General features: G+C 38.7%; 1 protein-coding gene across 4 annotated transcripts; it reads right to left on the reverse strand.

Annotated features, from left to right (window-relative positions):
• Positions 1–202: 202 nt before the first annotated feature.
• amot (angiomotin) lies at positions 203–27,799 on the reverse strand. 4 transcript variants are annotated; one of them, XM_043221115.1, is made up of 14 exons: positions 27,700–27,799; positions 27,253–27,378; positions 26,908–26,958; positions 15,643–15,786; positions 13,063–14,056; positions 11,985–12,492; positions 11,413–11,557; positions 8,192–8,284; positions 7,916–8,061; positions 6,443–6,592; positions 4,860–5,050; positions 4,031–4,410; positions 3,576–3,827; positions 203–3,008 (listed from the first exon to the last, which is right to left on the reverse strand). In XM_043221115.1, exons 2-14 carry the CDS (start codon positions 27,338–27,340, stop codon positions 2,878–2,880), a joined length of 3,273 nt encoding a protein of 1,090 aa, XP_043077050.1. In that variant the 5' UTR covers positions 27,341–27,378; positions 27,700–27,799; the 3' UTR covers positions 203–2,877. The 4 variants fall into 4 exon arrangements, with proteins under 4 accessions (XP_043077050.1, XP_043077051.1, XP_043077053.1 ...); XM_043221116.1 differs by lacking the exons at positions 26,908–26,958; positions 27,253–27,378; positions 27,700–27,799 and adding exons at positions 14,856–14,916; positions 25,474–25,815; XM_043221118.1 differs by lacking the exons at positions 26,908–26,958; positions 27,253–27,378; positions 27,700–27,799 and adding exons at positions 14,856–14,916; positions 17,158–17,413.
• Positions 27,800–27,825: the final 26 nt, after the last annotated feature.

Consider the following 27,825-nt stretch of genomic DNA (forward strand, 5'->3'; position numbering starts at 1 on the left):
TCCCAGATGTCTCTTTCTCTCAACGTCAACATTAAATTAGCATTTCATTCACATGATTCCTTACAAAGAACAACTAAACGCTGCAAATGGATCAGTTTATTAAAAAATTAAATTAACCAAGAAAAAAAAAAAAAGTTACCGGAAGGCTTTAGACTATAAACCAAACGAAAAATGCAAAGCCTGCATGAGATAAGATGGGAAATGATGAACAGGAATACAATTTAATTCAAATTAATCATCGTTGTACAGTAATAACATTGTCAAGCAGCAACTAGAGTGACATTTTGCAATGAAACAAATACTAGTGAAATGAACGTAATTAACATTCCTTGTGAGGGGAAAAAGTAAAATGCCCATTGATTGGGACACAAGGATACATACTATACAAAATAATACAAAAACACATTCTCATAATTGGTCCTGAGATGGACCAGAACATTCTTCTTTAGAAACTATGAAGTATCAAATGTAGCAAGACCGTGAAGATTAGTTTAGATAAGACTGAGGCGTCATGTGGAACAAACTGATAAACGTGGTAATGAAATCTTCACCAGATTAGCCTCACAATCACTTACCAGTATGGTTGAACTCTTGAAGGTTTTTTTTTCCCGTATGTAGACCATTTTAAAGCATAATAGGGACACGTTATCAGTTTGCATTCAGGGAACTGCATTTGAAATGCAATGAGCTTGTTTATCAGTATTTTGTTCCACCTTTGTCTCAGTCCACTCTTTGGTCCATTGTCTTAGATTGTGCCCAAATTAGATTAGTGCTGAAACTGTCCTAAGTACACAGCTGTTGAGCATTGACAATGGGTGATCTAACAATGCTGGAAATGGTTCTCTTTCAGAGTTTGTCTAAAAAAAGACACGAAAAGGAAAAAAAAATACTAGTTTCTATCTCAAGCGATGGAGGAAAGGCTGATTGTGTACGAAAAATGTCAAGTACCGATGCATACAATGTGCTGAACTGAGACTGGCTGTGCTCAAATACTTGATTACTTGTAAATGGATTTGGTCCATGTTTTCAAAAACAAAGGCAATAAAATGCTATAAAAATCAAATACTTAGGGAATAAAAAAAAAAAAAAAATTATATATATATATATATATATATATATATATATATATATATATATATATATATATATATATATATATATAATCAGGTTTGATTCAATTTGAATTGTATGTGGTTGCTAAGTTGGATATTTCTTTAGCCCTGCATTTTTGAAATCATCCTATAATGGCTCAACATTGGTCACGTGGGATTTAGGGGCTCAGATGATTGGCTCAAAACAAGACATTTCCTGCACCAGCTGACCCCTTAAGAGGAATGGGTTGACTGCAATGATTTGTGTGTCCCACAGGGGGCAAAACTTGCTCAGTAACAAGTTTAGCCATTCAAAAGTTTAGGGTTAGTAAGATTTTCATTTTTACTTTTATCTAGCAGAAAATGTAGGAATCACGGTAGTGAACTCTTTAAATGGTATTGTAAATATGAATACAACATACTAAAATTTGAGCTCTATGACATGACGACCTGCTTTAAAACTTGCATTTGAATGTTTATTTAATTCGGAAATGACAAAAACCCCAGTTAAGAGACTATTTATCATATTTGTGTATAAGCACCTGAGAAACACGAGCGAGTTCAACAAATAAATCAGCTAAATGTTGTTGTAACATCTGCCAGGGAAAGTTTTGTGGTTCAGATGCAAATACTCAAAATGTGACAAGTTCCAGATGAAAACGGACACATCGAACGGACGTCACATTTACGTGCATAAGAGTCAGGGACTGAGCATCAAGCAGAAAATCACTTACAATTTAGATTCAAAGGTCATTCTAAAGAAATTCTGAAACCTTTAAAGCACATGACAAAATAATAAAAGCACTGAAATCAGATGGTTTCATAGATATTTGCTGATTTCATGGAAGAATGTCATTTACACATCCATGTAATCTTAAATTACGTTAGACTCTCTAAATAATATGAGGATCGTTGCTTGGCACTGCTTTATTTGTGTAGAATTTGTCTTTTTTTTTTTTTTACGGATTCCTTTGGTCAAGAGCTAAATGTCTGTCTTGCAACCACGAGACTGGAAAAAAAGCTAATTTGTTATCTACAAAATAAAGAGAGGAATTAGGAGTAACCACATTGAAAAGACAGGTTTGGTGGTTTTCCAAATTGTGAAAGGACATACTGGGAAATCCGGGACCCATGGCTACCCCATGGACACCTCTCACTCAAGGCACGTTGTGGCTGCTGTAGCTCTACTGGAACGGTGGACCTCAGTTGATCGAAAAACTACAGATTCTCACACAGACGAACCCAAAACCAGTTGGGTCACACACTTTCACATACGAATACATGAGCTTGTGGACACCGGTAAACGCTTGTTGGTCCATTGCTCTTAAACAGTGCGCGGTGAACCGTACAGTACGTGCTGTACAGACAATGCGTCCAAGAATACAAAAGGCTCTACCACATTCAGTTTTACAGTATTGTGATTCATATTTACACGTAACAACTGTTCGGCTAGTCACCATATCGCTTGATACTCAAGTGCCACATTTGTATTATTAGTACATATACACAACGAAACAATTGCATACCCAAAAAACTGAATGTAAAAACAAACGCAAAGTAGTGCAATAAATGTAAAAAATATATTTGGTCCGAGGGTCTGGAGGGGACCGCCAGACAATACTGTACAAAAAAAGCGTTGATTGTAAATGGCCTTGTATTGTTGTTTGCAGATTTGAATGCATTCCTAAGCATCCTGGTAATGTTGATCTGAGAGTAACGGAGAGAAGAGAAGTGCACGTAGTCCTTCACCTGCTTTAGAGTTGTTTCTTTATTACTGTGTGTGTGATCAGATGAGTATCTCCACCATCTCGCTGTCCACGTCCTGTGCTGGGAGTGGAGGCGGCGGCAGGCTCTGCTGCGGGAGCGACTGCACTGGTGCTCTCCTCTCTAATGTACTGCTGTGAAACACTGGCACATCTGTACAAAGAAACATCCACATGTTCTAAGAAATGTACATTTGAATTCAAGTTGGTTCAATATGGTTTGAAAAAAAAAATAATGATTACAAAAAAGTCATACAATTTATTTTCCTCAAATACGTGTACACAAACACACACAAAAGATAATTTTTTATAATAAATAAAATAATACATAGAAAAATTACACACACAGGAATCAAATATATATAGATTTATAATTAAATATATTTTAAATATTAAATATATTAAATATATATTACAAACTAACCTGAAAAAAAAATTATATCTCCAGTATACATTTTAAAAATATTATGAAGTTGCACTTTTGCACTGACTTTTCCAACCAACCAGTCATGCCTTGTTCTAAAAAGTAAAGTTATCAACATTTTAAGATTTAATATTTGTATCATAATAGTATTTCCTGTTTTCCCTTGCATGTTGATGCAAAAAGTATTTAATTAAAATGGATCAAATAGTTTTTCTTCAAGTTGTTTTGTTACTAATGACTAGTCGATGATGCTAATTGGTTATCTGTAACACGTGATATTTAGTGTGTGTGCTGTACCGGCGATGCGGTCGGGTATGTAGACTGGGCTTGGGCTGCTGATCCGGTTGGGTCCGGATACGCTCTGAAGGGCAGGTGTGCTCGGCTTGCTGGCCTCCTGACCCTTTTCCGTCTGGGTACAGCTGTCTCTGCTGCCGGTCTTTGAGTGTGTGGCCGCTGGCATCGGGGTGGAAGGCAGGACTGGAGATGGAGAGGAGGAGATGGACTCTGTTCTCAGAGAGTCACCTCTGAACTCTGGGCCGAGCAGAACACCTGGAGCATGGAAAGAGTCAACAATTCAGATGTGAATTGTAACTTTTATCAACATTCAACTATATGAAATATAACTATATTATCATAACTAATTAGTTAGTAAGTTAATGACAGCCCTATTGATTTGATTACTTCTTTCAATAATTTACAACGGGGGCCCTTTCTGAGGGTTAAACAGTCCCACCAGTAACACATGCACCTACCCAGACTGCCCTTCCAGCTGCGGTCTTCCCTGCGCTCCTCCGTGATAGGGCTGCTTCCGCTTAGACCTAGAGAGTGTGACAGCAGCCCGGAGCCGCTGGAGTTGCCGGTGCCTGTAGCTATGGACATGAGGGACTTGGAAGGCCTCATGGCAGGGGCGTCTAATTTGCTGGCTGGTTCTTTCCTTGAGCGCTGATGCAGTACCTTTATCATGGCATCCTTCTCTATGATCTGAGCGTGCAGGTTCTTGATCCTGCTCTCCATGTCCAGACAACGGCGATTAGCCATGAGGATCTCCTCTTCTTCTTTCTGGATACGTGCCTCCACTGAAGTGTCGTAGCTGCTGCTGGGAGAATGGCTGATGATGGCAGAGGACGTGTCTCTGGATAGGTTAAAAAATAAACGAATAGTAAAATAATAAATAAAAATTAAGAACTGAGTACATTTTCACTAGTTACTTTTATTTTGTAGTTTGCTTTCAAATCAAGTTTCTATTAATGGTTACTTCGGTTTTTATCTAATATTAATTTTAAGTAATAATTTACAATATAATAAGTTTTGCAGTGCACTATAGTTTAAGTTTAGTGTTATTGTTATGCATACTAATAATTTTATATGTGAATTTATTTATTTATTTGGATTAAATAGGATTATCATCTCATTTTCAAGGCTTTCCCATATGTTCATTAGCGCATTTGGGTCAAATAATGTCCATTATATCCATTTTAGTTAAAAACATATTTTCATTGTTAGTTTTCAGCATGACAAATCTCCAATAACTTTCAATATTCCTACTTTGTAGGCCTAATGTATAGAAGTGAACATGTGTACCTCTGTGTGGCCACAGAAGCAGCAGCGTCCAGCGCAAACTGTCTCATGACGCTCTCCTCCAGGTATTTCTGCTCCCATTTGGTCATGTCGGCCTCCAGGGCCAAAATTCTCTCCTCTTTTTCTCTCAGATGCTCCATCAGAGCCGCTGTGCTGAACTCAGGACTAACTGGGTTCTGAGAACCACCCTGCCTCTGTGAGAATGGCAAAAACATTTAAACTAGTTAAAATAAGCCAACTGTCTTAAGGTCTTTGCACACAGTCTTTTTGTATTCATTTTGCTTGCTACAGATATGATAGCACAGATACTCTAACCTGGTCATATTTATTTTTTAACATGAAACCTTGGAAAACAATTTTAGATTCAGTGTGCAAAGACCTAATTTGGCCTAAATCAACTTTAGGTTTAAAAATAAATGCAAACAGATACTGAACTGAAGTACCTATTGAGCACCAAGCCATGCCACGCATAGCTTAGCAACATGCTAACATAAAACTTAATCAGAATCAATCTGATGTGTTGACACTCTAATATAGAATGTAATGTAAAAAAAAACAAAACAAAACAGACTATATGTAATTAAAATTAACAATTTAACAAAATACTTGCATATGCTGTCTACTTTTAGACTTTGACTTCCACAACAGTAGCTTAGCAGCAGGCTAACATTAAACTAAATGCAATATTTATTTTCCAAAACCAGCAAAGTACAACCCTGCCTACAGAGCCGCTTCTAAAGATAGCATTAGTCATGTCATTCACAGTGCTAATTGCCTGCACAACACAAATAATAAACCTTAACCTTAGGTTGGCAGCTCATTCTGATAGTGTTACCCGGCCACATAAACAATATTTCTAAGCTATAAATCCATGAAGTCTGAACTTTTCTTGACAGATGACTGAGTTGATTGAGTTTATAAAGCAGAATTTGCAAATTTGAGTTTTGAGTGAGGAAAAGTCTAATGTTTTGTTAGAGCTGCATCTTTTATGCTTATTAGAGTACTGTGCTGTTAGTTTAGCAACATGCTAACATTCAACTCTATTGTAATCTTTGTAGTGTATTCTCAGTGTGGAATGTAAGATTTTCATATTTAAATCAGTCTCGAAAGCTTTTCAGAGGGTATTTACACATGGTCTTTTCATGATCGGATAGCTATGCAATCAGAGAAAATGCCTGAGGTGACAAGCAGCAAACAGCCTCTGAGTACTGCTGATCTTAAGTATTTTAATCTCATCAAGGTTGTTTCAGGTGTCCTGGTTGAAGGAACACCACAGAGGAAGGACGTCCAGTATCTGGGCCCCTAATGAAGAATACAGCTGTCTGCTACTCCTCCTCTTTGCTAAAGACACACATTTACTTAGGAGGGTGAGCTGCAACCTTTCCTCCAGATTAGGAGTCAGTAAATGTACTTTTACTCATCCATGTAAATCTGTTGTGTATGTAGAAAGAGTAACTGGTTGCACTTTTTGCAGTTTAAAGGGTTTTCAAACTGGAGTCCAGGGATAACAAACAGTTCTGTGCCCTTTTTGCTGTCAAATTTCAATTAAAAGTCAAGTTTAAGTAAAAATAGAAGGCATCTCTTACCTGTTGCATTCGCAGGGATTCAAGCTCTCTCTCCAGACGAGTGCGTAGCCGATGCTCAAGCTGTTCTCGCTTCTCACAAGCTGCCTGAAGCTGTGCTAGAGCCTGCTGCATCCTCTCCACCTTCTCCACATATACCTGCTTTTTCTTCAGCTATACAAACACAGAGAATGCGGGTCAGACGCTGCTGCTCACGCTGCAATCAGAAGACCCCATCCACCTTACAATGCCTCCTTGTATACTTCAACCTCTCTTTCTCTTCTCTCAAATTCACCAGTGGTTGTAATTGCAGCCAAAATGAATGCCCCAATTTAACTCAGGGGGGGACAACATAGTGAGAGAGAGAGAGAGAGAGAGAGCACAGAAGTATTTGGCTCCCGTTTGGAAGCAGTGGGTGTAGAGGGCAAGAATTCAGCCATCTTCAAGTCCTTTCATGGCAGACAACTCAAGAGGCTTTGTTAGGGGAACAAGCGGGCGTTTGTGACAGGGCAGAACAAAAGTGGAACGGCCCGGTGCATTTTGGGACGCAAGGGTGCGTGCCCCGTTCAGTGATGGCCAAAAGGCCAACTGGGAGAACGCCAAAAGAGCTCAACCACAGACTCCAACTGTTACAAACACTCAAGAGCGGACTTCAGAAACGTCAATTCTACTTCGGTTAGAAGGCTTTTTTCTCACTTTCTCTCCCTATTGAAGCTTTTTTTGGCCTCAGTTAAGGTTGTGTGGTTTCAGAGAAAGTTGCAGCCAACGGTTCATTTGAGCTTGAAGATCTTAACTGCAGCAATGAGGAGCTGACGGGAACAACTTCAAAGAACTTAAGAAGGTTGAGCTTAAACATTGTGGTGGAGTACCACAGGGATGTGTTTGAGGGTAAGTGGGTTGTGACTCAATGAAATTTAATGCTGGTTTTGATAAAATACACCCACAATTTTGTTTATCAACAATAAGACACTCATAAGCAAAAATATTTGCAGATGTTCATTTACTTCACAAAAAAATCGATTTGTTCTGCTATATTGTTCAATGGTCAGAGTATTCTTAAAGCAATTTGTGAAGTATCTGGAGCAGATCAAGCACTTTCTAAAATCTGCCAAAATCAGGCAAACTGCCCCAGCCTTTCATTTAGATGGCAGTATGATTCAGCAACTCCCTTACCAAAACAAAAAAGAAAAGAAGTCATCCTTCTAGATTTCCTTAGCTCTGAAAGAGTAACATACAATGTGGCCAAAAGGGGGAAGGGAATACATATACATACATAAACATAAATATGGTCACAGAAAACGTAAATTAATTTTCTTGACATGCATATAATTAAATGAACCTGAATCTTGAATGTCTGTTTTGTTCTGTCCCAGTTTAAAATGTATACTTTATTTTTTTAAGTAGTTATTAAAAAGTTCATATATCTATGCAAATTGAAAAACACCAAGGAGTGAATAAAAGCATGTAAAACCAATTCCTAAAATGAATGAGTTTTACCTCTTCCTCCAGTTTGACCACTTTGGCTTGGGCGTTATTCAAGGCCTGGTCACGGATCTCTATGTGTCTGCGCTGGTCCTCGTTGGTTGAGCGAAGTGAATTCATTTCGATATCTTGCTTTTCTTTCTCTCTTTGAATCTCTTTAACTGATAAATGAGTAAAACGATATGAGTCAAGTGAAATGATATTTGAAAACAAATCTATAGTTAATTTAAGGGATTACACTGGCTTTAAGGAAGTTCCAGTCAGATTTTTCTAGATTAGAGATCCACTCACTCTGAGCCAGAAGCTGTGAGATGGTTTTACGATTGTCCTCGGTGCCTTCACACTCTTTTGCAGCAAGTTGCTTGTTGGCCGTTTCCATTCGCTCTATTGAAAAAGAGACAATGCAATCATAGTTTGCCCTAATTTTATGGTAAACAAATATCACAATGCTTCATAAAGTTTAGTCATGTGCAAGAGATTAAATCAGTGTCAGAAAACAGGATACCAAAACCAGACCATCTTTTATATGCGGATGTATTCATGTTTAAGATTATATGACCTCTCATTACTAAATTTGGTTTTGTAACATCAAAGCCTTTTTGAAATGCTAATACCAAAATAAAAATATAGAATTTTCTTCATGCATTCAATAAATGCAACAAACAGCTGTAACTGTTTTAACAGAGGCTTTGTGCTACATTCTCCATCCTACAAAAACACCCTAGAATATGAAGCTCATATTCCAGGCCTCTTCTCACAAATGATATACCACTGGGACTGGTTGCTCAGCAAATTGGAAAACAAGAATCTAACAAACATTTTATATGTGCCCAGTTCCCAAAGAGTGGTCTTGACATAAGCATGATGTGCTGTTAAAACTGGCCCAAATAAAAAGGCCATTATATAGTAGGGGTTGCTAGTTTTTTGCAATGGCAAACCATTCATCAGGGAAGCAGGCCAAACGTTAAAACAATATTTCCCCCTGTGTTAAGTCAACCAGACTGTGAGATGAGCATTCCAGAATAAAATGCCTTTCCCCCACTGTGCCTTGGTGCCTTTCAAAAGAATTAAGATTCTAATATAGATTTAAAATATAGTTGAGAAATAACATTTCGTTAGAAAATGTATGCTACAAATTGACGCCAAGTAGTTGAAAAAAAATTTAATTTTCATTTTGTTCACACCACAAACATGTTATGAAAAAGTATAAACCGAAGTTTAACAGTTAGGATCGAAGGTTTGTTGAAATCCCTAACCCTCAAAATGAGCAAGAGTAATAATGATGGAAGCTTTACAATCAATAATTAGTGTTGTTTGCTAAGAAATCTACTTTGATAAAATCTAGACCTGAACAATAGCAAAAGTAGTACATCAAGCTACAGAAAATATGAGAAACATGGAGTGAAAGAGAGAGAAGAAAAATTTGCTGTAAAACTCTGGGAGCTCCCTGTGGACTTAAAGTCTGGGCATGCTGCCATAAATCAGGGTTTCTCTGTTCTCTGCTGGACTAAAGAACACAGTGAGGCATGATCGTAGAGGTGGTCACACTCAGGCAGAGTGGGCCTGCTGACAGCAGCAGAGGAATGAGAGCGAGAAACTGTTGCTTTGGTTTGGATCCCAAAAAATACTATACAGAGCCATGAGATATCGCAAACTAAGAAGAAAACAAACTAAATGAGAATTAAAATGCTTTGAACTTGGATAAGAATAAGGACCATCTTTGAATGAAAGGACAGAATATTGCAGCCAGGTGGGACCACAACAACATTCTCGCATACAGACAAACATAATATTTGTATTCACATCCAAAACTTTGTCTAACACTGATTGTAACTGAATCTGACTTAATGACATCATTATTCACATGGCGCAACATTCTGTCCTTTCATTAAAAGATGGTCCTTATTCTTTTCCAAGTTCAAAGCATTTTAATTCTCATTTAGTTTGTTTTCTTCTGTGCAATATTTCATGGCTCTGTATAGTATCTTTTGGAATCCAAACCAAAGCAACAGTTTCTCGCTCTCATTCCTCTGCTGCTGTCAGCAGGCCCACTCTGCCTGAGTGTGACCACCTCTATGATCATGCCTCACTGTGTTCTTTATTGGTTTCTTTTTTCCATATCAGCAGCCAATGAGTTAACTTTATTCAACATTCAAATATTTAGCTATTGCTTGCTGTAGTAGTTGCAGTGACCTTTAGAAACCCTTTAACTTCCCCTATCCTACAGTGTGAAAGAATGTATGTTATATATGTAGGGTTAACAAAACCCCAATCCATTACACCTTCTCCAAGCAATATCTCCTACACACTTACCAGCACTCACACACATCCTCAACACATCTCTCCTCACAGGCACTTTCCCCACTGCATTCAAACAGCCTCAGTAACCCCACTGCTCAACCAACCGACATTAGACACTTCTCTTATAGAAAACTACAGACCTATCTCTCTCTTTCCATTCATAGTGAAAATACTTCAATGATTGGTGTTCAACCAGGCATCATTGTTTCTTTCACAGAACAACAAACCTCATGGTAACCAGTCAGCTTTCAGGAGTGGCTACTCGACAGAGACTACTCTAGCCTTGCAGATTGCTAAAGCTGACTCCAAATCATCAGTTCTCATTCTACTGTATCTATTTGCTGCCTTTGACACTGTCAATCATCAAATCCTCCTGTCTACCCTCTCATCGATCAGCATCATGGGTATTCCACTCCGGTTTGAATCCTATCTCACTGATAGATCTTTCATGGTGGCCTGGGGAGGAAAGATATCCAAAACACATCAACTGGTCACTGGGGTTCCTCAGGAATCAGTTCTTGGTCCCCTCCTCTTGTCCATATACACTACATCACTGGGTCACATCATACAGGCACACGGTTTCTCCTACCACTGCAATGACACACATCTCTACCTTTCTTTTCAACCAGATGATCCAATGGTAGCTACCCAGATCTTCGGCTGCCTATCAGACATCTCTGCCTGAATGAAAAATCATCACCTGCAGCTCAATCTGGCCAGCTGACCTTCCTGTTTGCAGCTTGCATCAAATTCAAGGCACTGATGCTTGCTTATAGAACAGCCACAGTCTCAACATCTACCTACTTCTATTCACTATTACATAGCTCCAGCCGCTCCAGAAGTCTGAGATCTGTGAGTGATCTAGCTGGTGGAATGATCTGATTAAGACTTGAATCTCTACTCTGCTCTGCTTTACTGCAACCTGGCTATCTGATCTGATTATAATCCAGTAACCAATTTCACTCTACCAGCCATAAACAGATCGCCTCTTATATCTCCCAAGTATATAAAACTGTCGTAGGCCAGCGAGTGCTGTTGCATGTAAACCTCACTTCCCTGATCTCAAGAGGCCCACTAGCAATTGATGCCAGAGGACTAGTTACACATATTACAAAAGTCATTGCTTATTCATAAGATCGTGATACAATGGCAAGGTATAATTCATTCTCTCTTAAACCCTTTTTTATTGAATTTTCCTGCTTTATTCTTACCTCTTAGATCCCTGTTGAAGTCGTGCATCCTGCGCACTTCCATCTCCAGCTTATTTCTCATGGTCTTCTCGAGAGCTTCCCTCTTTGTGGATGATTTGGCCAGGTTTTCATAGGCTTCAGACACCATCTGGATCTCAGTCTCCAGCTGCAGAGTTAAGAGAGCTTTAACACTACTGAGGTCTTACAGAAAAAATATAATGTATATGTGTTTGGAATTCTAAAGGATATAGTATGAAAAGTTGCCTTGCATGAAAAAACTTGAATCTTCTACACTTTTATACCAAAGTAGGGTTGGTTCTTATGCCCGAGTTGGTGCTGGGCCATCTGGGAACCTATTACAGTGTTTCCTAACCCTGTTCCTGAAGGCACACCAATATTACACACTTTCAAACTCTTCCTAATTAAACACACCTGATTCAACTCATCAGCTTATTAGTACAGACTCTAAGCCCAGAAATAGATAGGTCAGATAAGTGAGACATTCAAAATGTTTACTGTTGTTATGCTTCCAGGAACAAGATTGGGAAACACTGGCGAATTGAAGTTTCCACTGACTTGAACAACAAAATTACCTTTTGTAGTTTGGACACCTTCTCCCCACACACTTCCAACTCTTGCTTAAGCAAGCGGTTTTCTTCAGACAGCATATCCACCATCTGCTGGGCACGGGCTAGCATGGCATAGGGATCTCCCTGCATGGAGTGTGGATGTGGGTAGTGTTGTCCTTGACTCTGTTGCTGCTGCTGGGGGCCCTGTTGGTGGTACTGGTGCTGATGCATATGGAGGCCCCTAGGAGCTGACCCATAAGGATCATGAGGAAACACGTGGCTCCGCTGATGGGGAGGGTGACCTGGACCGTACAGATCCCCCTGGTGGGAACCAGGCCCCTGTGGGCTACGAGCGCCAGTGGGGAAGGGCTCTCCCTGGTGACCCATAGGTAGAGGAGGGTGGGAAGAAGCCAAAATGCTGCTGAGAGTGGAGGACTGAGCACGGGAGAGTGAGCCCCCTGACGTAACAGAAGATGAAGGGCTGTGGTGATGGACAGACCTTTGAGAGTGACTTGAACTTTCCTTATTTGACCTAATGAGAGGAGAGCAATAAATAATAATCATATTTTGATTGATTACAAAAGACTAAACATATAAAATAACACTAAAGAGAACTTCGGTTGACCTACAAATAAATTAAGCTGATTTACACTTGCATAATCAACGGTTTCTTGTAAGAGATTAAATTACAGTTGGAAAACAATGACTTGTCCAAAGTGGAAACTATGCAACGCATTCCAACGGTTCATAAAATAATTTTTTCACAGGTCAACATTCCTGGTTCTCTGAAACATAATGGAGAAACTGTCATGTTGTGACATGTTGTAGATGATTATTTGAATTTGATATGCATTCTTTTGCTATATGCCACACACTGGCTCTGAGGTAAATGAATTAAGGGAAACAGGCAAAACTGGCTTTTCCCATAACTGGTTTCCTGACAACATGTCCCAGCATCTAAGGGAAGGGCTGTTTTTTAATCATTTGGAATTTTTTTAACCGAAGAGTCAAGGAATTCAATTTGCGTTTCACGGTTTATCGCTCTATTTCCTACAAAAAATCTCAAACTTAGCCCAGACTGGAGCTTTTGAGGTACACTCACCGGAAAGAGCCATATTCAGGTGGTGGCTGGTATCGGACATGAGGAATGTCTGCCCTGGTTGGCTGGCTTGTGCCACGATGATCAGGGTAGAAGTGTCCAGGCTCCTGGTGCTGAGGCTGATGGTGCTGCTGCTGTTTGGGTGGAGAGTGCATTCCTTTAAAAGGATAGTCTGGAGGTGGGCCTCTGTGTGGTGGCCCAGTGGGTTTATAGTAGTCTCCAGGAAGTCCAGGTGGAGGCAGCTGGGGAGAAAGTGGTGAACTGGTAACAGGAGCATGGGCCTTGACCCCACTGGTAGCCAGTGAGAGCTGCATTAGTCTTTCGCTGAGCGAACGTACATGGCCTTGTTTAAGATCCTTGAGCCCGTCGTCTTGGTGCACTTTGCCTCCATTCACTCTTTGCACCGTGGGCCTACCCTCTGGGGGTCGCACCTTAGGATTACTGACACCAGTCACATAAAATGCAGCACCTACTGATGGGGGTATCTGTGGTTGAGGCTGCTGGGGCTGATGGCCACGAAAATACTGCGACTGCACCTTGGCTTGATCATAGGTGGGCAAGTCTTCGGGATTCTGCCCTTGTCCACTCACACAGCTTCCACCACCTGATCCCGTGCCTCCACTGCCACCACCTCCTCCTCCAGTGCGTGTGCTAAGCTTCTCCATGCCGCTGTCGACCTGCAGCTCCTGGCCCTGAGGCTCCTGCCTTGCAATGTGAGGGACCATCGAGTGCTCATCCCCTGGGCTGCCAGGGCCCTGGTATGCACTTACTGGACCTTGTTGCTGCTGCTGCTGTTGTTGTTGCTGCAAGGCAAGATAATTTCGGCCCTCGCCATAGCGCATTTGCTCCTGTAAGAGCCGTTGCAGAACCGTATGGCCACTACCGCTACTGCTGCTAGCCGATGTGTCCTCGGAAACTGAGGCTGCCGCCCTCATTTCCAGCTCCCGTGACCTGCCTACCTCATGGAAGGAGGAGCTTCGGGCACGGTCCACACTCCCTGCACAAAACACCAATGAATGATAAGTGACAAGTTCAGCCCCTACTTTTTTAATCACAGTCTGAACCACAAGCATATCAAGCTGAAAATAAATGAAAACAGACTGAAAGGGCCTGATGAATCTCCTGCATGTTTTTAGAGAAATGTCTGAAATCTCTGAACCCAACTGTCCCAGACTCTTCACACATTGACATCTGGGCACCGCAGTCATTAAGGCATTAAGTCATTAAGTAATTAAAATTTAAGACACCAGTTCCTAGTTTAAATGGGACAAAGATAGAATTTTTATTATTTTTAATGTCTCCTAATTACCATTAAAGTGAGGGATTTCTGCATTGTAAAGAACAGGAGCCCAGGGTCAAGGTGTTGAAAGTCCACCAATGATGCAAATCATGTTTCCAGTACCATATATACACCACAACTTTGTATAACAGCTCCATTTCTTACATGCATTGCAGTTGAGTCATCTGATTATCCAAAGCTTATGTCTTAGTTCAAAGCTTAAACCCCAATATCCCTACAGTAGGCTTGAGCTGTAGACACTTAAATCACACAGAGCAATTTAAAACAAAAGTGAGCTGTTAAAGCATACAAAGCCATTAGGTGAAAACCATTCCATAACATTAGCACCAAAGTAATGTGTAGTACCTCTATATTGCTATTGCAAGGTTACTGTCATATACATTCTGTTTCTCTAAATGGTGTTAATCTGGAATGGTTGCCACTACTGGCCTTGAACAGAGTTTGTAGTTTAGTGGTTATTATACCATCTAAAAAGTAATGAAGGGGAACTTATTACGTCTATTGTTTTCTGATATTCCTCGCATTCTCAAGGAGGATGAGGCTTTTTTCCGAAACATCTGTGGTGAATAAATAAATAAACGTAAAGTGAGTCAGAAACAGAGCCATCTGTGTACAACTGCTTTCCAACCTGGAAAGCCAGAGAAAGTGGAGACAGAGAGAGTGAAAGAAAAAAATACAGTTCATAGTGGCCCACCCCCAACCCCCCATACTTTTAACTTCCACTTCCTGTCATTCTCCAATCTTTTGCTTGCTGAGACCTCCTCAGAGCCAATGACAGGGATGGTCACAAACAAAAGCAGGATGAGAATGTGAAATGCCGAGGTCACAAAAAACTCATGGTTAAATCCAAATGAAATAATGACTGATTGTAACTTTAGGTGGAGAACTAAAACTGTCCCTAAAAGATACTCGCCTGCGGATTTATTTTACATGTGTTTAAACATATCAGTTTTTACTGAGATCTTTATCCAGAATAATTAAATAAAAATTGCTGTACAAATCTTAAGCTCTTGAATTCCTTCAAAAACCTTTACTTGAAAAAAAGTCTTTGCTTTTATTAAAATGTATAAATCACAGGACAAGTGATAAACTTATATCCAAAAAGTTTCTACATTTTGGTAAGCTGGAATCACAAAGTATGATAGAGCCAAGCCAAACTGGAACCTAAAACATTTAGAATATAATTTTGTCCCATCGATGTCCACTCCACATATCTAGGCTCTGATGTTCTCTAATCACTTTGTAATGCATTACTCCACTGTGTATTCAACAAGGTCACCTACCTGTGTGGCTGCTGTAGACACTGTCGTGTGTCACTACTGGCTGCTCATGGTGCTGACAATCGCTAGGGTCACTGGACTGAAGAAGCTCCTCAAGTTGCTCCAAAACACACAGCCGGTCCGCAAGGTCCCAAACACCAAGCCACTCTAGAACAGGAAGGCACTCTGGCGAGTTAGAACAATAGGGGTGGGGTCCAAAGGCAACCAGGGGCGCTTTTTTTGGATTGTAGAAAGAAATATATTTCATGTGAAAGATAGGGGATGTGAGGTATGTTTGTTTCCTGATTGAGACAAAAAAAGAAATCCCCTTGTTTTTTTACCCCCATTTTCACAGCCATTAGGGACCATACCACAGCTGTGTAGCTAGGTGATATAAAAATACAATGTTCAGCTACTGGACTGAGACTAACAAGAAATTCTGACACACAGATGAAATTGTTTAAGGGAAAGAAGCTGGTTCCAGCTCAGCTGGAATTGATGGCAGTGGTTCAAATCAGACTGTATGTAAGTATATGCTTAGTTTTAGGGTACTTGCATTATCTACATAATACCAAAAAAACTTACAGTAACAGTAAACAATAATGTCTCAAATTTAAGTAAATGTTTTAGGGCCTTATTTAAGATAATTTCTTCCCAAAAAGGATATACTGAAAACAGTTCAGCGATAATTTGCACACATTTTTCTTGTAACATAGAATGTTTTACTTTTAGTTACTGTCTGTATTACATTAAGGTTATGGCTGTCAAATTTTGTCTCATGTGTGTCTCATTTTCTTTAAGCAAAATATAATTATCTAGAACATTTCCAGGTCAGAGTGAATATATTATTGACGAGTTTTGTGTTTCACTTATATTTGTCTGTTGAAACTCCCTCTTTCAGACAACACATTTTTGAAAGAAAACTCACTACAAAACCTCTTGAATCACTTGCATTCAAAACTTCACATTGCTATGAAACAGTCTGAATCATGCAATAAACCAGACCCCTCTCTAATACGCCCCAACCTCTGCAAAAACAGAAATAGACTACAGATACCTCCTCCCCCTCACACCCCTGCTGACGCTTGAACTTCAAGTTCCTTGACTGTTTCAGATAAACTGTTTATTGCCAGAGTGCCCAGAAGTGACTTTGGGGAATCTGACATGCCTAAAAGTCCACTGAGAGGTCTTCTAATGAAAGTTTTCTCTGACCTCAAAGTGCCACCATGATTGTGTCAGTGACACTATCTGTACAGTTTAAGTCCTGACCAAGGTATGAAGCACGTCAAGTATGATTCACAGAGCTGCAAAACTGGGGAAATGTTTATCTATCTCTCAACTTTATGAACAAACTCCCATTAAATTTACTGCATACAACATCCATAGAGCAAATGCCTCTTTTGTCTACACTTTGAATAAAGTTGAAACATTATCATACTATGCGACTTTGAAGACTTTGGCAACATTGGCATCCCTTTTATCAAGACAAAAAAAGGCTAAAATATCCATCCAACACAAATTCAACTCACGGATTTCTACCTCCTTTCCACCAAAGATGTCTCAGTTGAAAAAACTCCACTGAAATCTTCTAACCGTTGACCATTTATCTTGAATGGTACTCCTTTGTTCGCACGCTTAACGATACTGCTGCAGTAAGCTCGTACACTGAACTAACTAATGCATTCCATCAGGTGTGGCTGTAAGGATAGGTGAGCTGGATCACTGCCAGTTATCAACACACCTTCAAACCTGCCTGCTGCTGTTAACACTCCAACTTGCATCAAAATGAGTATAGCTAATTATCAAGAGACTTGGGTGTGCGATACATATCTAAAATCTGACTAATATAACAGTTGAAAAACGTAATTGTGGTTTATACTGAATATGTCTCTATGATGCTTTCCCAAAACCTCAAAAGTGTCCAGTTTTATTTAACCCAGATTGTCTGAGTTTACTGGAATGTCAAAATAGTTTATTAACCATTTAGAATTTTCACTTTCACAAGCGGCTTCTGATTTTGTTTAGAGTGCTAAGAAATTGTACCCATTACTCTTCAATTTATGTATGCTACAATAATCCAAATATGAATTATTGGTTAAGATGTGAAAAAAAGAAAATTAAAAAGACATGGGATGAATGTACATGGTACTTACTGCATGCAAAACGTGCTGGACAGAGCGTTAGTGACTACATAACATTTACATAACTACATTTGATTACATTTATGCATTTGATCACTTTTTCACAATGGGGGGAGAGCTCAAAAAGATTTTCATATTAGGGGGTATTTGTGCAACTGGACTAGTCAGTTGTTGGAGGACTAGTTGAATAGTTGACCATCGTCAGCCATCAATAACCCTAACAGACAATTCCAGTTCAAACTGAGCAAACGATCCACCTGCTAAGAAAAGTTAAGTAATGTAGAAGCAGGTGGCAAACCGCAAGTCCTCTGATAAGAAACTAAAACACCTGGCTTGCCCCAACACAGACAGCAATTACTCCTTCCTCATATTTCTAACCGCTGCCATCCATGTCTCTTTCAAAAGCAAATAAACAGAGCCAAGAGCAACATAGGGACTGGGCCATAGCTGCAGATGAAGTTGAGCAAACATTCTTAATTACAATCTCATTTCTTTAACGATACATTTTTTTGGTTAAATACAGAGAACAATCCTCAAAAATGTTTGATTTTAAATTGCAGTGATAGCTGTACTGAGAAAAATCTGATTATTCAAAATATTCCACTAACTGTAACCTGGTTTCTGATTGTCCAGAACATTCTAAATGGACGCCGACATTGTCTAAATATTTACGTTTCATGCGCAAGTTTCCCAGGGCCCCCATGCAGACAGTGTTTACTCGGGTAATACATCAGGAATGTGGTCCAGGGTAGGTTTGAGTAAAGGCCCGATGCTGGCAGTCTATCAAACAGCCTCTGACAGTATAGTCCATTCCTGCCCTCATTATACTGAGACACTCCAGGTTCTCAGTACAGCACTGACAGATGTTCAGGTTAATATCTGATCCAGGACTGATGTTAATGCTTAACTTGTTAAAACATTTTGAAATTGAAAACAAAAGCGTTTTCCTAACTATTACTTTAGGACATGCTTGCTAAACTTCAAAACTATTTCCAAAAATACCCTGAAGTTTGGTTTACAGGGTGACTAATTCCATCACATCTAGTCTTTCAACATATGTCTCATTTTACATTTAAAGTCTTTTTAGTCATATGACCAAAAGCTGACACTAGAATTAATCATCAAATGGATTTGATGTGAACAGATTTGAGCTTCTGGAAGTCTAAAGAGAACAATATCTACTGGTGTTGTTGTTAGCTAATTAGTCAAAAAATGTCCATAAAAAAATAAAAATCTAGTTTAAAGCACTCTTAGAAACCTATTAGAGTTCTTAGAAACATATTATTTGTGTGTTTAAAATGAATGACAGAAATTGTGTGACCACCAAGCAAAACAAACATATCGGCCTATATAGTTTGATTGTGTTTATTAGAATTCTAGTAAAAAATGTTTTTCATAAATATAAGAAACTTTTTCTTGTCATAAAAGTTCCCTTTTTAAGACAATTTCCTTGTAAAATTTTGTTTTTAGATTGTTTTGAATGGTGGTTGCACAACTTGACTTATTCAAATATTTATATATTACTAATGATTACAAATTGCTTGATTATTAATCTTTTACTTTTTTTCCCTTAATGATAATATCAGAAGGACAGCTGTACCACCTTGATATTAGTGAACTTACGCAGACCAAAGAAACATGGAAATATAAAATATGCTCATCATCCAAGTCACTGTATGAATTGCATTTTTAACATTTTTTAAATATAATGACAAATGTGATGAGCGTTGTGTCACTGAACCATATGCATGTTAGGAAAGAACTTTACCACTTTTCAGAGAACTGTGACAGGAGAAAAGCAGAAGAAAGAAAGATTTTCCATTGCATTTTCTTACTTCCCGACCTCTGATGAATATTGCCGCCGGCAACAACGGTAAACCGTCTAACGCTGACAAGTGGAAGGGCAGCATTCCAGAAGGGCTAGAGTTTCACCAGGACAACCTTCTGACATCAAAACTTAAAAGCGGGAAATATCAGGAAGGTGACCTTAGAAAATGTCTGTTAAGGAAGAGTGAGCAACCCTCTAATAGTTAAAAAAAATGCCACCCCCTACTTTCACAGGCACTGTTTACATAACAGGAGAGCATTAGTGGAACGTTTCCAGGGGTTTAATGAACTCCAGAGGGCTCGTCCATGTTAAAAGTTCTTTTATGCTTTATGTAGGACATGATAACACTGACAACACTGTTTTGCGTGAAGGAGGAGCTAATACAGAATAAAGTTTGTGTGTGTTTGAAGAGATACTAAAGAGAACAAGATGCCACAAGAATGGCATAAAGGCAGAAGATGACAAGTTTATGAGGAATTAAGATGACTGAAAAATCTCTGAGAATCTAAGAAAGATTGTGTATTTTTATTAACAGTTAACGAACTAGGGCTATTAGTTGGTGGGCTGCCTGAACGAAGAGTCAAATAATTTATCATCAGTCAAATAAAGTATCAAACGTGATACCTGAGAGCAGTTTTCTTTTCAGGTTTTAAAGCCATTAGGTATTTGATATAAGCAGTTATGACCCACAAATTTGCTAAATGCTATTGCTAGTCAGCTGCAGGTGCTATATAGGGGGAGGGACAATCTTATTCTAGAGATTTGATATAACTGGATAACAATAATGTAATTTCATAGATATGTCAAAAGTAAAAGACCTTTCATTTTTGATTTCATTTTTCGTTTCAAAAAACCGATTAATCGTTTAGCTTGCATCCAGTGGGTGGCTCAGACAGTGACAAAGGAACAGTACGAGAACAAAGACAGACAGAGAGATTAAGGCAGAAGGGGGAATTGAGAAACACATGGCAGGAACTGAGCAGGAAACGCAACATTCCATTCTGGAAAGGTCTGGCGCTGCAACCGTGAAGAAAGCGCGAAGCTCAGCCTCCCCCTGTGTCCATTACTCCCAGCTCGAAGAGATTCTCACACTGCAGGACTGGAAAAGAAGTAGGCCAAGAAACTCTGACACATCTGGTCCTTCTCTCTACCTCTGTTTCCATGTTCGTCGCAATATGTCTTCGCCGCATTAATTCACCTCCTCCCTCAATTGTGCTGCTTTCTTGGAACACAACCGTGATTCATTTCAAGGGATTACGTTCTTTTAAACATGTGAGGGGCCTGATGGGAAGTCAGCGCTGAGAGAAACCAGAGGACAGCACTTGGGGCTACACTTCAGTGCACTGTGGACTGTTTTAGGGCAGAATATACTTCCAAAATACCACGGTTTATTGGATACAGTCGTACGGCAATACCATGTTGAATTGGTGACTACCATTATACCATGGTACTCTATGAAGTATAACTGAATACCATGTGAAACCATACATGTATGCAATACACTTCCATAGGCGAATCTGTGCATCTAATAAAAAAAATGTCTAGGCAAAATAGAAAAGAAAATTAATCTAGGGCTGCGATAATCGATAAGTTGAGATAAAGATACACCTTTAGGGGGTTATCTGAAGCAGATTTTATATTGCAAATTTTTAAATTATAACATACATAACTGACTGACTGAGTGGTGCTGGCTTCTTTTTCTGACTCAACGTATGACGTAAGTTGCGTCATGTGTTGAGTCATAGATCAGCCAAAAAGCCGGAAATCAGCATTCTCGCTGAAAATAACATGGGTCAATTATTTATGTTAAAATTTTAAAACTAGAAATATTTTTGTTACGAAAAACCCATTGATCTGCTTCAGAGGTGATAACGTATAGGTTAATTTTACATTGCAGCTTTAAAATAATGGCCACTTTATACAAGCATTACCAAGCATGGAAGAACCAGGATAAAGTTTTTTTAAAACTCCAACCGTGTTCATCTGAAAAAAGTAGTTACACCTAAGATGGCTTTAGGGTGAGTAAAATATGGAGTATTTTTTAATTTTACATGAATGTGTAAAAATAATGCCATATATATATATATATATATATATATATATATATATATATATATATATATATATATATATATATATATATATATATATTCCATTTATATATATGAATTGCTACCAAGTTATATTGCTGGTATGTTTGGTAAGATTTATCTATATATCAAATTAGTATCAGCATAGAACTCTTCTCCAAAACCATCACTGTAACATGGTACCACCATAGCACATTTTGTAGAATTAAAAGTAATTATACTATATTGATTCATCAGAGATAAGCCACACAAATAAGCTTGAGGAAATATTCTTATCCTAAAGGTCACTTTTTATCTTTATTCGTCTATAAAAGTAAAGGAAAGAGTTGCAAAGCGGCTCTGCAAACCTGTGTGCCATTATGGCAGAAAAAAAATCCAACATGAGTCACAGAATAACTCCCTCTATTTCTTCTCTTCCTCCATACTCCAACTGCAACAAGGTCTCTATAATGTGGTTTTTTTCCCCCCACAAGTTCCTGATGAAGGCCCAAGTATTTGGAAACACAGCGCAGCTCCCCTCGACTCCAGATCAACCCCCACCCACTCTTCCATCCAAAGCCTTAATCAAAAGCATGTGCTAGAGATGCTTCATCTTTGCCACTGAAGCTCTGCACCAGTTTCATTCCCTCAGTAGGGGGAAAAAAAAGACATATTGAACCGCCCCCATTCCCATTTTGTGACAGAAAAAAATTAAATCTATAAAATATGAAATTTATGACCAAAGTGACAATTAACAGAGTTTCGGTCATGTACGACAGATGTGGGGGATGCAAGCAGCAAGATATTGGTCAAACACATCCAGTGTCTATACAATTTTAATATCTTTGTAGTGTCTTTGCTAATAAACTGAAAGGTTCAAAAAGTATTTAAGACAACATATCACTTTCAGTTTGATTTTTACATTTAATTGTACCATTCCATTTTTTAATGTTTAAAATGTATATAATAAGGTTGTCATTTGGATTGCTCATCACAGTATGATATCAATTGTCATACCCAGAGATACAATACTTGCCAATACCTAAACAATTATTCTATGATACAATTCACTACATTGATGGATTTGTCACCATTATTTGTCACCCATATTTCTTAAGTTTGGTCAACACAATATAATTCCTATATCGATATGAACTGTATTTTAACATTATAAATGCCATTTCACTTTCAATCAATTTTAATAATAATAGTGAATGTTAAAAAATTTATAATTTCTTATCTTTGAATCTTTCTATTCATAAAAGAATCCTAAAAAAGGTAAATCAATTAAATAATGATAATCAGTATATTCAGTAGATTTCTGAAGGATCATCACACTGAAGTCTGCAGTAATGATGCTAAAAAAATTAATCTTTGATCACAGAAATAAATTCAGATTAAAATCTATTCAAATAGAAAGCAATTTTAAATACTTTTAAATATTTAAAATTCTTATTGTTTTTACTGTACTTTGGATCAAATAAATGCAGCCTTGGTGAGCAGAAGAGAATAAAAAAGGTGCTGCAGAAAGCAAAATTTTGACAACAAAAGCTGAAAAATGTTGCCGGAGACGGGCTTATCATTCTGAGCCAGCAGGAGGCTGAGTGTTAAAACTAGCAGTTTCTCAAACAATGGCTGTAATCAAATCAGCTCCGCTTCAAAACTTTTCTGAACGCAGTCGGTTCCCTTTAGAGGTACATTCACAAATATATATATATATATATATATATATATATATAGATAGATAGATAGATAGATAGATATCGCACACCCACCCATATAATCCAATATTTCTGCAACCAACACCACTGACCACTAATGAATCGGTTTCTTCAGTCAGATATACAAAAAATCTATTGGGGTTTGACAGAGGTCGAAACGGAAAGCAATATATACTCAATTTGACCATCTGGAGTCGAATCACCGTCTGACTTGTGGTTGCTTCCCCCGGTTTCTGACATTTTATGACACATCCGGCTTAAGCAATTAACAGATATGAATGAATGGCGAGACAATGTACCTCACCCATGTGACTACGTCTGAAATTTAGTGACACATTCCACCACAGGGGTGTCTGACTTTACTGCCCTGAGGTAAGCAGGTACACATCATGCTGGGGTGATTTGGTTAAACAAGACACTGTCAATGATAAAACCAAGTTAGCACTAAAAAAGATCCAACTCAGTTTGAAAAGTGTTGCTTATGAATATTACTTAACATCCACCAACCGGAGGACCTTGATCATCAATCACTGTTTTACACATTCAGTTATTTTTACTTTTGCTCTGCATCCAGCCAAACAAAATTAGCATCTTAAAAGTTCAGCACGGACCCAACTAACAAACAACGGAATTTGTTGTCAAATTCTCAATATCAGTTTCATCAGCATTCTTTAGTTAGCATCATGTCCTTTTACCCATGTCTTTTCATCGGTTGTTTTTGTATTATATGGACAAAGCAGATTCCCTCTAGGGGGACGGGGGGGGATGCAGGGTTCTCAGTTGGACACAACATAATTGTAAAACTTTAGGACTTCAGGCTTTTTGGACTTCCAAAAAGCTCAGTGGAAAAGGCAATTGGGTGATTTGGAGGCTGAGTCAGCAAGCAGAACTTTGGCCTCTATGTAAAAAAAAAAAAAAAAAAAAAGAGGAGGGAGGCAGGGGGCAAAGGAAGTGAGGGATGGAAAGAGATGGAGAGAGGAGGGAAAAGCGAAAGAGAGTTGACATTCCTGCACTGTGAGTCAACGCCGCTAGGCACTTTTCTGGCAATAGTTCACTACCTTTACTACAAAAAGCACTGGCTTTCCATGGCACTGTTCGGATAACAGGAAGAGAGAGGAGGCCATCTGAATGCTGACCATCCAGCTAATAAAGCTGTGGGTTCGTTCTGGAAGTGCAACGGACATTTCTTGGAATGCCGTCCATGGCTACCCCAGTAACCCTTTTGGGAAATCTGAGTAAACAAGACCTCCCTACATTCAGAGGGAGCACTTAAATGCAAAGCACTCAATGAAAGCATTATGAGGCAGAGCCTGTACAACTGCTAGCAATGGTTAAGTAGTAAAGGGCAATTAGTTTCACCTAATAAAGTCTGAGCGTTCCTCATAACTCGGCCTCTTGCTTTGATTTCCAATAACATGACTGCATTCCTGCCCTATGTAGTGTGCATATCTGTGTCCTGCTCCCCCTCTGCCCTGGGCGGCATTCCTCTGAGGAGTGGGGTGACATCCGTCAGCAGGGCCTCTAATGATCCCGTGCAGCCTAATTCATTACTTAACATAAATTACAATAGAAAACTAAGTACAATTGAAAAGTAAATAGGGTTGACAGCTATAACTAAGAAAACGTGTTTGCGAAAAAAGTTGCCTTTTCAACAATCAGTTAGCATTTAGGCCTAGACTAAATAATGTTTTTTTCAGAACAAATATACATTTTAGCAGCTTATATTCATATATTATAAACGCATGCCTTAAGCCAAGGCCATATGGAGCAGGTTGACTTGTAGCAAATATGCCAGCACTGCGCATGTCATTACAGTCCCATCAAAAAAGTAACAGCAACGCAGATTTCTCATGAGCATTCTCATTCACTGCAAGAAGATGCAAACCACGGAAAGTCTGCATTTTCAAAAACTAAATAATATGCATATTTAAGTAAACGCCTCTAAGCAAGACAATAAATAATTTCACGCAAGAGTATTTAAAGTCGCATAAATGCGTGTTGGTAAACTTTTGCAGGCTAAATATAACTCGCTCTCTTCCACAACGACCCTCGTATTGGAATTACATGATGTTTGTTATCTGTTAAAAGTTATTTACCTTCATAAGTTTTCGCCAAGTCCCGCTTTATTTCTTTCCGCCGCCGGTTTCGTGCGTCCTACGTTTTAAGTCCGTTACAAGTTTTCTGTTGATCCCAAAGCTTCGCACGCGCTTCACAGATCGCCAATCCGAGAGCACTTTCCGACAACCTTAGCACTTTTCTTCACATAAAACGCGTTCCGCCTTCCCCGTGTCATTTTTTGAGCTGCTGAAAATGTGTTTTCCACTAGAAGTGTGCTGTGAGGGGAAGGACTAGGACTGCCCTCCTCTTCATACGGACTGCAGCGAAATTACTCGAGAGAGAGTTGTGAGGAGAAAAAAACAGTTCCCCTTTGCTAAGGGAATCAAAGGGACTTTTTTTTTTTTTAAAGCCAGGAGAGCCCTCCTTCGGAGAGTTTGTCGATTGTTCCTGTTCTTTAGTTGGCCTTAAGGAACGTCGCTCAAGCAAGAAAATGACAAAAAGCTTTTGTGTGTCTTTAAGATCAGGAGCCTGTCAAAGACTCTTGTGTGTAGCACGGCCCACAGCAGTGACTTCAGATGAAAATGATTAAAGAGATTTCAAATTCTTGCTTTAAATAATAACCAACTTTAACTTGGCACACGTGCGGCAAACAACCTTACCAACAAAAGGAGCTGCATTTAAAATTTTTGGAAAATTGCCAAATATATTTTAAAAGAAAATGACGTTTTGCAAACAAACAAACAAAAAAGTATAAATTCTGCATTAAGTCTACTGGAGCTGCTGGACAGTCAGATTTCGCCTGTTCATTGTACCACAATATTATTAATACATATTTAAAATAACAAACTGATTTGAATAGCTTAAATAGGTTCGTATATTAATGTTGCATGATTTAATTGCTAGTTAGGAGCTGTAAAATATAAAGACAAAGTATCATCTCTTACATCCACAACAGTGAATTAAACATGTGTATTATTATTAATATTTCTTTGTAGTAACAGAACAGCTGCCGAACAATATCCAGTGGCTGCATTTGCAAAAGCTTAATGATAATGGCATGACATCAGGCGGTGCTTAAAAGATGCCTTTCTACTAAATAAACATAGCACACCCTATAATGCCGCTATCCTTTCTTGCATTCTAGGATGAATAGCTCCACATTCGTTTGAAGTAATGGTAAATGTTCAATAGAAGTGTTTACTTTGGGGTTTTTGAATACAACAAAGGATTGTTACTAACAGGCTAAAACCTGTACAATAAATATATTACCGGTACCCACCTTATCGAGAAACAGACTACTGTGCAACAGAAACATTTAGTTATTTTTGCCTGTGGTTGCAGCAATTACTCATGTAAATTAATTTACGCACACGCAGCAACATTATGTCAAGGCAGGTATAAAAAAAAAAAAGTTTAAATTATAGCTGAAAGTGTTTTTTAGTTTTAAAATGTAGGGCAAAAAAAAGTCTTACCTAAAACTGAACCAGTGACTTCCAAAAGATCTAATCCAGAAACTCCATTTTCTGTAAAGACATAAATATGTAAAACTATGTTTATGTACTCTATAAATCTTTTGAGGAGTAACATGGGCCCAAAAAACATACTGATGAATGTAAAACAATTATTTTGAGGTACAAAATGTTATCACGACACAAGTTGAACAAGTTTGAAAACTATGATTCAGCGCCCTCTTGTGTTTGCGCCAAGTTTAACAATGAAAAAAAAAAAAAGATTAAGCTACTTATATTAGGCTAGAATACAACAAAATCGAATGCAACAACTTATAGTCTTTGATCGATGAAAACGAATCCCCTCACCCACAAAACTGTGCGCATATTGAGGGAATCCAATATGCGTTATCCATGTGGACACCTGGTCTGGACTCCAGTCCTCGACTGAAATCATGCTTGCGTTTACAGTCTCTCCTTTTGCATCGTTTTCTTCTTTAGAAAAATAAATACACGAATAATGGTTATAACATACAAACAATAAACGATTCACCAACATAAAGATTTCGGCTTCATGGTGTTTGCCAAAGTTACGAGTGTAATATAAAATCGTATTAAATCAATTTCGTTGAATTAATGCACATGTACAGTAAACTTCATCTGATCTCCATCTTCCACTGCTGCATGTCGCAAGAAAGAGACGCTCTCAGTCTTTACTGACTCGTTGTTCAATGAAGTCTTTACTAGTTCATAGTTGACGTGTGCGCTGTCCATATAAAACAGGTCACTGCGGTTAAAAAGAACAGAACATATTACCTTAATCCAAAAAAAGACCCTGCACTTTTCGCTCACAGCTGTTGTTCAATGACGCGTACACACCTCGGCAGGTAAGGGCGGAGCTAAGACAGTGCCGTGCATTATGGGAAATAGAGTCTACTAACT

The sequence above is a fragment of the Puntigrus tetrazona genome, chromosome 21, assembly GCF_018831695.1.
Source record: "Puntigrus tetrazona isolate hp1 chromosome 21, ASM1883169v1, whole genome shotgun sequence".
Lineage (NCBI taxonomy): Eukaryota > Metazoa > Chordata > Actinopteri > Cypriniformes > Cyprinidae > Puntigrus > Puntigrus tetrazona.

What these genes read in the sequence shown, in the direction of transcription:
- amot (XM_043221115.1), bottom strand. Translation starts at nt 27,340, where the DNA reads ATGATTTCAGTCGAGGACTGGAGTCCAGACCAGGTGTCCACATGGATA. An exon ending in CAGCTGGAAGGGCAGTCTGG is followed by an intron (nt 3,828 to 4,030) that starts GTAGGTGCATGT and finishes TCCATGCTCCAG; the next exon opens with GTGTTCTGCTCGGCCCAGAG. An exon ending in CATACCCGACCGCATCGCCG is followed by an intron (nt 3,009 to 3,575) that starts GTACAGCACACA and finishes TTCTTTGTACAG; the next exon opens with ATGTGCCAGTGTTTCACAGC.